The following is a 16,900-nucleotide window of genomic DNA, read 5'->3' as shown; positions in this document are numbered from 1 at the left end:
CAAAGGTTATGGGACCAAATCAAACCCCCCCCCAAACCAGAAAACAAAAACCTCCATGAAAACACTACTAACCATCACCACCACCACCACGCACAAAACCCAAACCCACAACAGTAAGGTACACAGTGTATAATTCATCTAGTCTCAGGTATATAGTTAAATTGGTGGCATACTCCACTTTAGTACATAACTACTAATAAGTATTTTATTTTTTTTTTAGTAAATAAACAGTACAACTTTAAATATATAATCAACACTTACCTATGTGGGCAGCCCTGGCAAATTTTCTGATCAGCAAAGGAACCTCCTAAGACTTTACTTAGCATAGCTGGATGTCCCAAGGCTTTCAAAGCTTCATCTAAACTATCCACCAGTGAATTAAAAAATTCTAAAGCATCATGCTGTTCACGCAGATTAACAGGCTCACCCCAAAGCCTAAGAAATGAATGGGAAAAAATACAGTATTTTCTCAGGAAATAAAGCAATACAACCACAAATGACAATATATAAACTGAGTTTTTTTTTTTTAGTAGGAAAAAAGCAAAAATGCTCTTTATGTGTAGAGCACGGTGAGAGACACAGTGAGGCTCATAGTGCAAGTGGAGCTCCATGCCATGAGTCACTATGAAACTGCTGGTGTGGTTGATGGTTACTATGGCTCCAGCACCTGCGGCTGCTTTATACAGTGGATCTTACTCTTACGTAAATGTTATAATCACTTTTTGTTTCGTGTTGCTTAAATTTCAGGTTACAAATACAGTGCAATGATTTATTTACTCTTAATTAAATCGCTTTTTCCAAGTGAAAGGAAAAAGCTATGACTTGTTTTAGAGTTGATCTCTTTTGAGTAATCTGAGGACTTAAGTTAGATCTCTAGAAAATAAACTTTCGATTGTGTATACCACAAAAGTGAGGACTGACTACTAAAATCCTAGGCACTCCTGGAAACTATCAATGACATCTAATTTTGTATTTACAGTGACATACATCAAATTTTTTTAAACACTTTTTCTATGTAGGAAATAATCTCATTCCAATCATGTAATATCTTTTAACTTGTTTTTAAGTAGGCTCCATAAACAGCGGGGGGACCAATGTGGGGCTTCAACACATGACCCTGGGATCAAGACCTGAGCTGAGATCACAAGTCAGACACTTAACGGACTGAGCCATCCAGGTGCTCCTCTGATTATATTTTAAACTTAACTTGATATAGTGAGTTTAAAATAAAACACATGTCCTTGTTTGTTAAAACCAACTTGGTTCATTACTGGAAATGACACCAATCCATTCTATTAATTTTCAAATTATGGTTGATTCCCCATACTTTCAAACATGGAGTCAACCATTAATTACAAAAGAGAAAAGATGAACAGATCTGTAAGACACCAAGTTAATATCACCAATATCAGACAAACTGATACAGTGTATTTTCCCAACGCAGTGCAACGAAAAGCACGTAACACCACCTACTGTGGGCTTTCTTGCCGAAAACATTTAACCTGAATCTTATCATGAGGAAATAACCACACAAATCAAAATGAGAGACATTCTTCAAGACAACCAACCTAGACTCTTAAAAAATTTCAGTACCATATAAGTCATGACAAGTTAGGGAGATTATTTTAAAGAAAACTAAAGAGGTAAAACAACCCAATTATTTTGATTCCTTTCAGGATACCAGTCTGGGATTGGAAAAAAAAGTCACAGAGAGTATTTTTGGGAAATCAGAATATACACTGATGAGTATTAGACATCATTATTTAAAAAAAATATTCAAAGGTAGGTAATTTATTTTCCACTCCTTTTCTTTTTTAAGTAATCTCTACACCCAATGTGGGGGCTCAAACTCAGGACCCTGAAATCAAGAGTGGCATGCTCTACTGACTGAGGCAGCCAGATGCCCCCATATTAGGCATTATTAAATCACCATTAAATTTCATTGAGTGTGATAATGGTATTATATGTAAGCAGAAAGTGTCTTTATTCTTAGAGGATACATACTAAAGCACATGTAGGTGCGTGGGGGTAAAATACCATGTTTATTTTACAACTTACAATAAACTGGTTTAAAAGAATCAAAACCCAAGTACAGTTGACACTTAAACACAGGTTTGAACTATGTGGATCCACTTACACATGGATATTCCCGCCATACAGTACAGTACCGTAAATGTACTTTCTCTTATGACTTTTTTTCCCCAAGATCTTTATTTATTTGACAGAGATACACCAAGAGAGGGAACACAAGCAGGGGGAGTGGGAGAGGGAGAAGCAGGCTTCCTTCTGAGCAGGGAGCCCAATTCGGGGCTTGATCCCAGGACCCTGGGATCATGACCTGAGCTGAAGGCAAACGCTTAACGACTGAGCCACCCAGGTGCCCTTCTTAAGATTTTTAACATTTTCTTTTCTCCAGTTTACCCGATTTTAAGAACATATTCTTACATATAATATATGCATATAATACATATAACATACAAAATGTTAACTGTTATGTTATCGGTAAGGCTTCCAGTCAAGAGTAGCAGGCTCCTCAGTTTCGAGAGCACCAAAAGTTATACATGGATTTTCAACTGTGAGGGGAATCAATGCTCTTAACCTCCACACTGTTGAAGGGCCAACTGTACACATATAAGCAAGACTGGCACAATGTTAACTGTTGAAACTTTTTAGAGTATAACATAAAAGGTGATCACACTGTACTAATTTGTCACCTTTTCCGCTGGTTTCAAATTTTTCAAAATAAAAAATTGGGCATGCGGTAGGGAATGTGGTCAACTAACCCACACATATCAGGAGTATATTGTGTGTCTAAAGTGAGATTCATCCAGAAGTGCTAGTCTAGATAAACTAGAAGTTCCAGTAGCACAGGAAGTCATTTTGAAATAAAAAATCCAACTGTATCGTAAGAGAGAAACTATTTATAACTGAATGACAAATTTTAAGCTAGAAACACAAAAAGTACGAGAGTAATTTGGAAGACGAAGAACAGAAATGTTATAAAAGCCTTATGGCAGAGATGTGACAAACTGGGGAAAGAAAGAACTGCAACAGAGAAGAGAGTGAGGGGTGTGTCAGGTGATGGGATAGCAAGAGTAAAAGCAGAGCTGGGAAGGAAGGTGGTGCATGCAAGCCAGTAGTATGGATTAAGCAGGGGCCTAGTTAGGGGAATCAGAGGAATTTATATGGTGAGTCACAGGAATGCCATTATACTATAAAACAGTGGATTCAAAAGCAATCTAAATAGTTTCCTTATAGGGAAAAGGAAAGCTGCTCTGACAGAAGCAGGGAAGGTAGCCCCGGGTGGCAGTGTCAGGTGACCCTCTGCTTCCCCGACTCTCAGCTGACAGGATGAGGCCTTGAAATTCCCCGGAGTTTTATTTAAAAACCCACAGCTATGAAGGATTAGAGCCTTTTTCATACACAGTAAAAAGAGTTAAGTGGTTGAACTGTGGTATTTAGTGCATGACACGTAACAGGAAATGATTTAAAAAAGTAAAAGAGAGGCGCCTGGGTGGCTTCGTCATTAAGCATCTGCCTTCGGCTCAAGTCATGATCCTGGGGTCCTGAGATCGAGCCCTGCATCGAGCTCCCTGCTCAGCGGGAAGCCTGCTTCTCCCTCTCCCACTCCCCCTGCTTGTGTTCCCTCTTGCTGTGTCCCTCTCTGTCAAATAAATAAATCTGGAAAAAAAAAAAAAAAAAGTAAAATAAAAGAAAACCCAAGACCAAGATATAATTGAGAATTTTAATTAAAAAAAAAAAGTTATTTATCCCATCTTTCCTAGAAAATTATATATTAGGATAGCAAAGTTGTACGTAAAATCTATTCTGGCTAGTAAATGCAAGAATGATTTAAGGAAAAAAAATTGAGACTACCACCATTCTGTAATCCTGATGAAATACTCTAGCCAGTGATGACCAATGGCTGTGATCATGGGATACAGACATTACATACTTCTCCCCACTGATGTAAACATTACTGTCTATAAAGTAGCTTTGCCTATCATTTCAAAAAAAGAAAAAAGAAAAACACCTCGATCTCATCAAGTCTCTAGATCTCACTCCTTATTTATAGGAAATACAGCAGACTGAGGAAAACAGAAAATACAAAAATACCACAGGGATTCTATCAATAAAATCCAGATGGTTGGAAACTTTACATTGTAAACTACCTACTTTTCCCCAAAAACAGCAAGGATTTTTTTTTTTAAAAGATTTTATTTATTTATTTACTTGTCAGAGAGAGAGCGAGCGAGCGAGCACGCGAGCGAGCACGCGAGCGAGCGCAGGAGAACACAAGTAGGCAGAGCAGCAGGAAGAGGCAGAGAGAGAAGCAGGCTCCCCCTGAGCAAGGAGCCCTATTCGGGACTCGATCCCAGGACCCTGGGATCATGACCTGAGCCGAAGGAAGCGGCTTAACCAACTGAGCCACCCAGGCGTCCCAAGGATGTTGTTTTTAGTGGTAGGCCCCATCAAGAAAAATGATGAGACTACAAGGAGAGTCATAGCAACATTTGAGGTATATGGACTTCATTTGGATCCCAATTTCAAAAAAATACGTAGTAAAAATCAACTGTGAGAAAACTGAGTAAATACGAACACTAATAAGGATATTAAGGATTTTTAAAAGACACTGTAACAGTACCATGGTTAGGTTTAAAAAAAAAAAAAAAGGCACCGAAGATACACACTACAATATTTATAGATGACAATGTGTGAGATTTGATTCAAAACAACTGGAAAGTAGATGGGAATGTAGATTAAACAAGACTGGGCACGAGTCAACAACTGCTGAGGCTGGGGGATGAATATACATGGTTCTCCCTACTTCTTTCAATTTGAGAAATTTTCAAAATAAAAATTATTTTTTAAAAAGTTTTTTTAAAACTTATTTGACAGGCAGTGAGAGAGCACAAGCAGGGGGAATGGGAGTGGGAGAGGGAGAAGTAGACTCCCCTCGGAGCAGGGAGCCCAATGCAGGGCTGGATCCCAGGACCCCGGGATTGTGACCTGAGGTGAAGGCAGATGTTTAACTGACTGAGCCACCGAGGTGCCCCCAAAACAAAAAATTATTAACATCTTATGAAGAATGCTGCCTCTCCAAATTACGACACTTTCTACCTCTGACTCTGAAGACAATAAGAGTAAAACACTAAGAAGTAAAGTTTGATTATTACAGCAGACTCCTGAATAACGTGGGGTGCTGACCCCCATGCGGTAGAAAACCTGCCTATAACTTCTGACGCTCCAAAACTTAACTAGGAACCTACTGTTGGCTGCAGGTTTTACCTATAAAATAAACAAGCAATTAACACATATTTTGTATGTGTTATGTATTATATTCTATATCCTCACAATAAAGTAAGCTGGGGAAAAGGAAATGTTATTAAGAAACCACAGGGGTAAAAAATCCATTTAAAGTATTTTACTGTATTCATTGGGGGAAAAAGAAATTCCGTGTATAAGTGGACTCAAGCAATTCAAACCCATGTTCTTCAGGGTCAACTGTACTACTGTTTTTATATATATTTTTTGTACTACTGTTTAAATATTAAAATAAAGATGAAATTTAATATTAGTGTACAGAGATGTTCGCAAAGGTTTAAGCAGTATCCCTATTACCATCTATTCCCAAATTACCTGAACTGTTTCCAAAATCCTCTGGGCACATAGTACTGTAGACGAGAAGCAGCTAAATGACCAAAGATGACTTGAAGGTGTCTTAGGACACCGATATTATACTCCTTCCTATCTTCTGTTTTACTTAATGCTGGTTTGTCTTCAAATTGTTGAGGATATCCAAATACATCATCTCTGGGATCAACATTGCTCTAGATATGAAAAAGTATTAGTAAGTTAATCCAACTTTAAAGTACAAGAAAGTATTTTGAGACAAACGCCAGTTACTGAACAAATGATTTATCATTTGTACTTCTATTTCTTATTTCCAAAGCACTTAACTTCCAATTTATAAATTTTAATTTATAATATAAGTGTTTATCCCCACCATTTCACAGAAGAGTTGTCATAAAGGAATAACCCTGCCTGTATACTAGAAAGGTAGGTAATTAATGCAACATAGTAGAGTTGAGGTATTTAATACAGACTGAACTGGACCCCAGGGCAGGTGCTGCCACTGAGAAGCTGGCTAACCTTGAGCAGGTCACCTACTTTGTTTCTTTCACTTTCTTTCTTTCTTTCAAGATTTACTTATTTATTTCAATCAGAGAGAGAGTGAGCTAGAGAGAGAGCATGCACACGCACAAGCAGGGGGAGAAACAGACTCCCGGCTGAGCAGGGAGCCTGAAGCGGGACTAGATCCAGGACCTTGGGATCGTGATCTGAGCCAAAGGCAGATGCTTAACCTTTTTAAGGTTTCAGAAGCCCTGTAAGCATTAAACTACCTCAGAGCTGACTGAGCCACCCAGGCTTAACCTTCATGTTTCTAAGCTTCAGTGTTTCCTCATGGGGATGTGTGGCTGTGGGGAGGATTAGGAGGTGCTCAGGTGTGCGAATAGTCAATAAAATATGCATATTAAGAGTAGTACTCTTCAAAAAATGATGCTGGAGAAACTAGATATCCTCATGCAAAAGAATAAAGTTGGACTCCTCCCTAACACCATATACAAAAATTAACTCAATACTGATCAAAGACCTGACAGCAAGAGGTAAAATTATGACATTTTTAGAAGAGAACATAGGGTAAAAATATCACAACATTGAATTAGGTGGTAATTTGTTGGCTAGGACAGCAAAGGCACAGCTAACAAAAGAAAAATGAGACATACTGGACCTCATGAAAATGGAAACTGGAACCCCTGTACACTCTCGGTAAAAATGTGAAACAGTGCAATCATTGTGGATCAGTTCCTTAAAAATTAAAAACCGTATGATCCAGCAATTCCATTTCTGGATATATGCCCAGAGGAAATGAAAGAAAGGTCTTGAAGAGAGGTTTGTACACCCACCTTCATAGGAGTACTATTCACAATCGCCAAAATGTGGCAGCCACCCAAGTGCCCACTGATGATCAATAAACAAAACATGGTTTGTCCACACAGTGGAATATTACTCAGCCTTAAAAAGGAAAAAATTCGGACGTATGCTACAACATGGCTAAACCGCGGACATTATGTTGAGTGGAATAAGCCAGTCACAGAAAGGCAAATATGTGGGGGGGAAGGCAAATATGGGATGATTCCAGTTATATGAGGTACCTAGAAGAGTTAAATTCATAGAGATGGAAAGAGAACTGTGGTACCAGGCGCCTCTGATACAGAAACAGAGAATATCTAGTCCCTGTCCATGAGAAACTTTGTCCAGGGATGGAAACAAGAACACAGGCAAAAGCAAAGAACTAACAAAACCCCACAAGTGCAGTGGTGTGCCAAGACAACACAGAGCAGAAGGTACCATGAAAGCGAAGATGGGATACCTTATTTGAAATTACATCATATTTGATCTGCCTTGTTTACTTGCAGTACAATTAGCTATCTCTCCTTGTGCTTACCCTCAACATCCCAGAGATGGGATGGGCTATAGGACTAGAATTTCAATTTCCACTCTGAAGAGGGATTCTTTTTTTTTTTTTTTTTTAAAGATTTTATTTATTTATTTGAGAGAGAAAGAGAGAGCATGAGAGGAGAGAGGTCAGCAGGAGAAGCAGACTCCCTGCTAAGTGAGGAGCCCGATGTGGGACTCGATCCCAGGACTCCAGGATCATGACCTGAGCCGAAGACAGTCGCTTAACCAACTGAGCCACACAGGCGCCCCTGAAGAGGGATTCTTAACCGGGTATAGGCGCAAAGCATCCCCACTATGAAGCTTTTTATAAAAAGGTATACAATGCTCAGACCCTACCCCCTGCGATGATATGGTTCAGTGGATCTGGGGAAGAACTGGGACAGGTATGTTTCAGAAGCCCTTTAAGTATTAAACTACCTCAGAGCAAATCGCTGTGGTGACTGAAGAGAGGGAAGGAGGAAAGAACCACCAAAGACAATTTACAATTAGAACACATTCTGGCTTCTCTCTGCAGTTCTCACCAACACCATGAACAGGAAAAGATAAAATAAAAACAAAGAAATACAGGATGGATATAAACATGACCATGACTAAGTCTTGCAATATTCTCTTCTTGAAAGAGCTGTGCCATAGTTACGTCAAATCTGGTCCGCCACTACAACCAAACTTTTCCATAGCTTTACTGTGCAATGCATACTCAGTAAGGAGCCTAAATTTTGTCAAAAGACTGCATGACATCTGAGGTAGAGAGAGGTTTGTTGCTTAAGCAAGAAGAGCTATGATCTGAGGCAAATGTAAAAGTAACCTAAAAGCAAGCACAGATAATGAAACTGGCAAAGAGTACAACTTAGCATAAATTAATGGAGATATATTTAAAAATATCAGGTAGGATAGTGAAAATATAATTTAAATTGTTATAAAAATGAAGATCCTTATGATTATGCAAACTCCAAATTATATTAAACACTTAACACAAAAAAACTGAGTATGTGAACTGCTGCTTTAAAACATATGTACCACCATGAAAATGAACTGCAGTGTAAAATCTGGCAGCTAGTGAGCACCAGATTATGTCAAGACATAGCAGTCCATGCTGGGAGACTCCAGCTTTATTTTCAAATATGTATCAACAAGTCCAACAAAAGTATAAGACTCGGTAAGAGAGAATGATAGTATCTGGTAGCAGAATTTCAAACAGAAAACAGAAATGCTAAATAAAATTTACCTCATTGTCCTGCTTCTCATCCCCAGACATATCATCATCTACATCACTACCTGTGCCTTCAATTGCAAGAATACCGTTCCTGATGGACGGAATCATGTAGAGTTGCTGAATCACAGAATTCATGTAGCAAGTAGCACCAGCATTTTTCAGCCCCACAAATCCTTTAGGTGGGCGGGGTCCAACAGGTGGCAGATATTCCCACTCTGTAAGTGCTTCACAAGCTGAGAGAAGGGAAAAGGTTCTTGTAGTACAAACACAACCATTTTGTCCACTTTTAGCTCTAGTAAGCTGGTAAGTGAACATTCCCAACAATTCCACTACTTTCCCAGCCAGATGAAGCAGTACATTGAGTACAAGTTTCCCCCTCAACAAACTGAAGGGATGTAGCAACCTGTATCACTATAAGGTTTCTTACCCCACCATTTGAAACCCCGTGTCTTACCTAGCACTGCTTCTATGGAAATGTCAGAAACAATCTCCTTGCTAATTTCTATGCTAATAATGCTAATTTCTATGCGCTCGCTTTATTTTTTTAATTTTTACTCTTTAAAGATTTTATTAGAGAGCAAGCGAGCGAGCACAAGTCGGGGGGTGGGGGTGATGAGGAGTGAGAAGCAGGGAGGCTGATGGAGGACTCAATCCTGGGACTCTGGGATTCTGACCTGAGCTGAAGGCAGACACTTAACCCACTGAGCCACCCAGACGCCCCTCTATGTGTTCCTTTTACTTTTAGTTTTACTGTTCAGTCATTATGAACTTTAATTTTTTTCGAGTTTTGTAGGTTCTTTAAAGTGTCTTCATATTCATTCTGACATGTAATGTTAATATAAATACACCTATATACTATATAGCTTGCTCAGTTTTAAAGCATCCTAGGACCATGTGGGTTCATATCCAGGTTCTGTTGTTTACCAGCTCTTTTCACCTTAGGTAAGCTTCCGTTTCCTTTGTAATAAATGTAATAACAGTGACACCTGCTTTGCCTATAACTGCAATGTTATTTTGAGGAGCTGATGAAATAGTGAATTTGAGAAGTCTTTTAGAATTGTAAATCACTCTATGTCTCCCTCTACCTGGTAGTATAAACCAGGAAATAGTGTAAAATATTATCACTGTCTATGGGACTGGTTAAATAAATTATAGTATACTCAATTAAAAAGTATATAGCCAAAAAATGGAATTAGGCAGATATGTATGTGTCGATAGGGAACAACTGCAGATATATTAAGGGGAAAACAAAGTGAAGACATTGTGTATACCATATGTCAATCTGTGGTTAAAAACAAAAACTATACCAAAAAAAACTTTGCATGTGGATTTTCCATACAGTAATGCTCAAAGGACAGACACAAACTGACAATAATAGTTACAGCTATCAAAGGGGAGCCGCGGACTAAAATGGGCAGGAAATGTTTTTAGTATGTAGCTTCTTAGGTACTTCAAATTTTTACCATGTTCTACTCAAAAACAAGCAGCCTGTTTCTGCCATCTTCAAGCCTATAAAGGGATACTCAGAATAAGACTTCTGAAACAGCAAATATATCTAGAGGGCTGTGGTCCAAGGCCACTTTTTGCTGGCTAGTAGCAGGGCCCTCCAAAACCAGAGCGAACAACTCATCTTAAAATTGAAGGTGATGACTGCCCAAGATAAAACAATTCTATATAGGCAAGAGATGTGCTCCCATATACAAAGCAAAGGACAACACGGTGCCTCCCAGTGGCAGACTGAACAAAACTGGATGAATCTGGGGAGAGGTTACCCATGTCCATGGAAGCAGTGGCATGGTTCATGCCAAATTTCAAAGCAAGCTTCCTGCAAGGCCAAGGGACACAGAATCTGTGTGATACCATACCCCTTGAAGGTGGTTAAGCTTATTGAAAATTAAATGAATAAATGTGTGGATTTGTTAAAAAACAAAACAAAGAACTCTGAACAAACAAAAGACTCTTTTTAACCTCCACCTTATTATACATAGATTTGGTAGAATAAATAGCTAATGGTAAAACTTTTTTTTTTTAATGGTCTAAACTTTTAAGCAGTTTAATCAGAATCTCCTAAAATGTTATTAAAAATGTCCTTATCTTCTGAAATACAACATATCAAAAAATCTCATGCTTTTAAATGTTTACTGTAATCAATTATATCCTTAAGCTTTGAGGATAAACATGGTTTTCTTTTAAATTATTTCTTAGATTCCTTATTTCTGCTTTTCCAGTCATTTAATACTGTCCCCTCATCCTTTTGGAGCTTCAGTTCCAGATCTCTACGATCTGGAGTCTAATTAAGTCTATCTCAAGGGCTTTTGTGTGAGCATTACCTGAGGACTTAAACTGCATTAGAATGTTATCTTCTCTTATTCTCATCTTTTAAAACCAGATTTTCTTTGGGCTCATATGAAAATAATATTAAAGAGCTTCTAAGTAAGGGCCTGAAAGGTATTTCAAGGAATTTCAAGGAATGCAACTTGAGTTTTAAATTTGAACTCTACCATTTATTTTGACTACTTATTACTGTGGTTTGGGTTTTATTCTAGGTTTGATGGAGAAGAAATTTATTTTGCTAAATACTCAGACCCCTACAGAAGACATTTAAAAAACACATGAAAATTTTTCTGCATCAAAACTCTTTGCTTGTAATTGTGTGAAATTATGTATCTATCTCCTACAAATGTTAAGCTAGTTGCTGAAAGAAAAACACGAGCGGAAGATGTTTACCTAAAAAATAATTAGGAAAATAGAATTTGAACAAATTAGAGAATTATCTGTCAAAACACTGCATTTTAGTATACTTACTAGTTATTGCTGTGCCAATATAATACATTTCAGTCAAAGAATCTACTATCTGTTTGAGATTCCTCACGCAGCCAACAGCTAATGCTACAAGTAACTCAAAACCAGCGTTAATGGTAGCTGGGGAGCTACAGACTGGAATTGCCTGTTCAGCGGGCAGCTCTCCATTTCTCATATATTGCAGGTAAACATTGGATGCAGGGAAGATGAAATCATCAATTAATTCCTACAAAAGTTGAAAAAAAGGATTACGTATTAGCAATTACATATGTCTATGTTATATATAGTTCTATTTCTATAATGTTTATGACAAAGTTGTGTGTATACATTTATCTTTTTTAAGGAAGAAAGAAATGTCTCTTGGAAGGAAATAACGTTAAATTACTTGTCAGAATTAAAGCTATCATTACATCTGAGAAAACTTACTTGGATTCTCTAATAAAAAGATTCTACTTCAAAACACTATTTACTACAACTAACAAATATACCAAGTTTTTCTGATTAAGTAATTAAGAGCAAGTTGACTGTAGCACTTAACATTTTAAATAAGTTTACTCTTTTGTTTTCTTAAGAGATTTTATTTATTTGAGAGAGAGCAGAGCAAGAGAGAAAGTACAAGTGGGGAGGTGGGGCAGAGGGAGAAGGAGAAGCAAGCTCCTGGCTAAGCAGGGAGCCTGATGTGGTGCTTGGCTTGATCCTAGGACCCTGAGATCATGAGCTGAGCTGAAGGCAGATGCTCAGCTGACTAGGCCCCCAGGTGCCCCATGTTTACTCCTTTAATCATATGTGTGCCAACACTAATTTTAAATAAAAATAACATGTACTAAAATGATACTTTTTGTTTGAGTTACCACACATGTGAAGAAAGTCATTAAAGAAATAGGATAAACATGATGTAATCTCACAAATATGTGTTGTTTTAAAAAGACTGAAATGAAAAATTCAGATTTTCTTAAAAAAAAAAAATAAAATTCACGTGTGTATTTACTTTATTAAATACGTAGTTTTATTTACACACAAAATTCAGAAAAAGTGTATTTAAAAAAATCACTGCAACCTCTATAAAGATTTTTTTTTTTAAGGTTTTATTTATTTATTTGACAGAGAGAGAGAGTGATCACAAGTAGGCAGAGAGGCAGGCAGAGAGAGAGGGGGAAGCAGGCTCCCTGCCTAGCAGAGATCCCGATGCAGGGCTCGATGCCAGGACCCTGAGATCATGACCCGAGCTGAAGGCAGAGGCTTAACCCACTGAGCCACCCAGGTGCCCCTCTATAAAGATTCTTAAAAAGAAGGCAGAAAAGGTCAAGATAATACACCAAAGACATGATATTATAAATCAGCCAGACAGATTTGGTAACAAGCATCGAGGAGGTCAAGATATCTAGTTTTGGACAAAACTTACTTTAATGAGATTAGCACCTCCTTTTTCACAACCAATATGATACTTTTTCTCAGGGGTTTGAAAGGCCAGTAATTCTTTTGTTACCCCAAGGTGACCTTCTAAGATTGTCTCTTCAACACCTGTTTCACCTGTTCTTTTAACATCATCCTGCCAAAGAAAAAATAACAAATGTCTAATTTATGGAAGGGAGGTAAGGAGGGAGAGAGAAGTCACAATGAGAGAACTAGAAACACATGAAGTAATTCCCCCAAACCTTTCCATTCTTTAAAATTTATTTTTATTTTTAAAAATCAATCATCCAGTATAGTTAACATACAGTATAGTATTAGTTCCAGGTGTACAATATAGTGATTCACCACTTCCATACATCATGCAGTGCTCATCATGACAAGGGCCCTCTTTACTACCCCCATCACCTATTCCCCCCACTTCCCCTCTGGTAACCATCTGTTTGTTCTCTATCGTTAAGACTCTTTTTCTTGCCAAAGCTCTCCCTTCTAAGCAAGATGAAATTATCTTCAGAACTTTTAGGGATATAGAAGCTACATATCTCTTCAGAAATAAATTCTCATACAATTCTGAGTAAAGAGTATTCGGTGTTAACATCAAGACTTAAGTGCTAGTCTGTACACACTGATTTGTTGTTGTTGTTGTTTAAGATTTTACTTATTTATTTGACAGAGAGAGACCATAAGCAGGCAGAGGCAGGTGGGGCGGGGTGGGGGGAGGGAGGGGAAGCAGGCTCCTCACTGACCAGAGAGACAGATGCCGAACTTGGTCCTAGGACCCTGAGATCATGACCTGAGCCGAAGGCAAAGGCTCAACCCACTGAGCCACCCAGGCGACCCATACACACTGATTTTTGATGAGAACAATTCAAAGGTTTTACAAGATGAAAATTTACAAAAAGGCCCAAGATTCTAAAATGTAAGAGGCTGAAAAATCAGTATTTCAAGCTCCAAGTAAAACAAAGCATTTTGTTTTGCATTCATTCCGTGAATCATGAGTTACTAAGACCCACCATCACAGAGTATATTCTTTGGTCCTTTTTATTACTCTTTGGTGTTTTTCACTTAACCAAAATGCTCAAAACTACAAACTATCAATTAAAAAAACACTCTATTGATACAATAAACATAGTATTCAAAGGTAACTTACCCTAATTCTCTTAAGCCAATCAATTTCATTATTGAGAAGAACTTCAGCATTGGGTATGTTAATATTACTATTGTAAGCGTAATTAAGAAGGTGTCTTAAAAGGGTGAAGTAGTCGCCTGAATGCTTAGCTCTCTCTCTGGCTGTGCTCTGAAACAATAAAGTAAAATAATATGAATTCACATGTCCATGCAAAGAAGCCACTTTTTTAAAAACTAGAGATAACTAGAGCAGAGTAAAATAACATGGGAAGTTAAGAATATTTACTTAATACAGGCTGTTCTAACTTGAATATAAGCTAAAACCATAAATTCCTGAATGCCTTGTTTAAAGAATTAATCACACTGAGAAGCATATTAAAAAATGTCTCACCCCCAACACGGTGAAGAGCAGAGTAATGAAGAAAAGTAGAGGCCTGTGTCCCATGCAACATCTGGTGCACATCAAAAAGAACTGCTCTTGTGCGACCTGGCGAACAGTTCTGAAACAAAAGTGTTTCACATTTAACATATTATTTGCACGAAGTAAAACAAACAAACAAAAAACCCAAAAAGATTCTAACACTGGCCTGTCTTTGGAGGGAGGGATGGGGTGGAATAAAGGTGAATTAAAAGTTAAAAACACAAGGATACAAGGTAACGCCCCCTGAAGCCCACAACCTGGAACACATGTATCGGCTGTATGGCAGGAACCTCAAATTGTCCTAGAAGAGTTTGAGGGATACCCTGTAACATCCCTTTCTTAGAATAGGCTGGAAATGCTCTATTGAATACAAGATGGCTTACAGTGAGCCTTACACATCTTTTGGGCCGTCCACAGAATTTTTACTCATTGCGCTTTGGGGCACACAACTCTGTAGGAATTCTGTTGCAATTATAGGAAGGATGATGCTGCAATTTCCCTTTTATTATTCTGGTGGCTCCCAAAGCATGGTCCCCAGATCAGCAGCACTGGCATCATTTGGGAACTTGTTAAAAATGCAAATTATCAGGCCCCATTCCGGACCTGCTGAATTAGAAATACTGGGGGTGCTACCCACAACCCGTGTTTTAATGAATCCTTCAGGTGACTTGAATGTGCACTAAAGATCGAAAACCACTGTATTATACAATATTCTATGATGACCCATGGGCAGAACTTGTCTCTGGTCCAGTAGTGAGAACTTTACCTGATGACTATGAATCCTTTAAAATATATATATATATATTATATACATGTGACCAGAGCAAATGTCCAAGAGGGTAGAAAGATCACCCATTTACTGCTGTGCCTCAAGAACCTAGAATAGTGACCAACGTATAACAGGTGCTAACAATCAGTTCCATTACCACATGCACAGATGCTGTTTGTTCATAAACAGTGATCTACGACTCCATTAGAAAGTAAACTCTTTCAGGGCAGGGCCTTGGTGACACCAGGGTTTCTGACACCTGGAACAATGCCTGACATATGGGGAGATGCTTAACAAGTACCTGCTAAGCACCTGTGTATCTTACGGACATTGCAAACTACATTTCATGGGAAACTACCATGTTTGTCTGTGCTAGCTGACAGCTTAGAACCAAATTTATAGCTCAGTGTAAAGGACTTGACAGACGGCATTTTGTGTAGTTTTCTGGAAACCTGTACATGGTGTTTAGAAGCCGGTGGGTAAAATCTGATGGAATCCAAGTAAACCAAAGTCAGGAGTACCTAAGTTTTTTGGGGAGAAAATCTATAACTTTAGATTTTCACAGGTATATGTCATTCACATTGTCCTAGTTATTTTTTAAAACCTCAGGTATGCAGCTCAAAGTAGGGATCTATAAAGTAAGTATTTGTGATTTCCTGATGAAATCTCTCTCATACATGTAGATTTCCGTAGTGCTTTCAAAGAAACACATGCCTATCAACAACAAATCGTGTGGCCTCTATCTTTATGACATATTCAAAATCTCACTTCTTACCACTTCTAATACTACCATACTTCCAGCCACTGTCATCTTCTATTTGGATTAACAGTTTTTTCTGACACTCTAGAACTTATTCTCAACAAAACCACCAGAATAAACTCAAAATGTAACTCAGAGCACACCATTCCTCTGCTCAAAACCCTACAACGGAATGCCTATCTCCTGGTAAAAAAAACAATCCATGTTGTTAGAATGATCCATAAAATCCAAGCAGGCTGCCTGTTAACTTTCTGACCTCATCTCCTACAGCTGCCTATCCCTCACTCACTGCTCAAGCCACACTCGTCTCCTTGCTGTTAAGATACAGGCACGTTCATGCCTCAGGACATTTACATCTGTTGTTCCTTCTGCTGAAACATGCTTCCTCCATTATCTACAGGGATTACTACCCTCCTCTTTCAGAGGTTTGTTTAAAGGTCAAAACCAAACTCTACTGACTCCCCACTATTCCTTATCACCTTCATTTCTCTCTATAGCATTTATCACTAACATACTATATATTTTCCCACATGTTTGCTCCTTCATACTCCCATCTCCTTTAGTTTGTAGACTCCAAGAAGGCTGACATTCTGTTTTGATTACTGCTATATCCCTAGTAGCTGGGATAGTGCCTGCTGATACATAATAGGTACTCGCTAAATTATTTACTAAAACTGCCTACCATATTAAAATCGAGTACTTAGGTCTCAGCATCAAAGGCCTTCTGCAAACTGACTCCCACTAATCTCCTTTACAGTATTATCCTGTACTCCTCTTTCACACATCAAACCAGACTACTCAGCTTTTCTCTGAAAGCACTACGCCGGGGTGGCAAACTCAAATGTCTTCATCAATGTCAGGTAACATAAAGGA

At 38.3% G+C, this 16,900-nt stretch overlaps 1 protein-coding gene across 1 annotated transcript in view; it reads right to left on the bottom strand.

The window, feature by feature from the left end:
- USP9X (ubiquitin specific peptidase 9 X-linked) overlaps positions 1-16,900 on the bottom strand; it is a 97,638-nt gene that overhangs the window by 21,207 nt on the left and 59,531 nt on the right. The window contains exons 26-32 of the mRNA XM_032842502.1: positions 14,469-14,577; positions 14,100-14,246; positions 12,942-13,088; positions 11,543-11,765; positions 8,750-8,970; positions 5,641-5,831; positions 262-435 (exon numbers count right to left, since the gene is read on the bottom strand). Of these exons, the coding sequence (XP_032698393.1) occupies positions 262-435; positions 5,641-5,831; positions 8,750-8,970; positions 11,543-11,765; positions 12,942-13,088; positions 14,100-14,246; positions 14,469-14,577 (1,212 nt within the window). The remainder of the gene's footprint in view (positions 1-261; positions 436-5,640; positions 5,832-8,749; positions 8,971-11,542; positions 11,766-12,941; positions 13,089-14,099; positions 14,247-14,468; positions 14,578-16,900) is intronic.

Source organism: Lontra canadensis, unplaced genomic scaffold, assembly GCF_010015895.1.
Source record: "Lontra canadensis isolate GAN:19392208 unplaced genomic scaffold, GSC_riverotter_1.0 scaffold131, whole genome shotgun sequence".
In the NCBI taxonomy this organism is placed as follows: domain Eukaryota; kingdom Metazoa; phylum Chordata; class Mammalia; order Carnivora; family Mustelidae; genus Lontra; species Lontra canadensis.
Note: the sequence above shows the minus strand (reverse complement) of the source record. Positions and strands in the feature narration are given on the sequence as shown.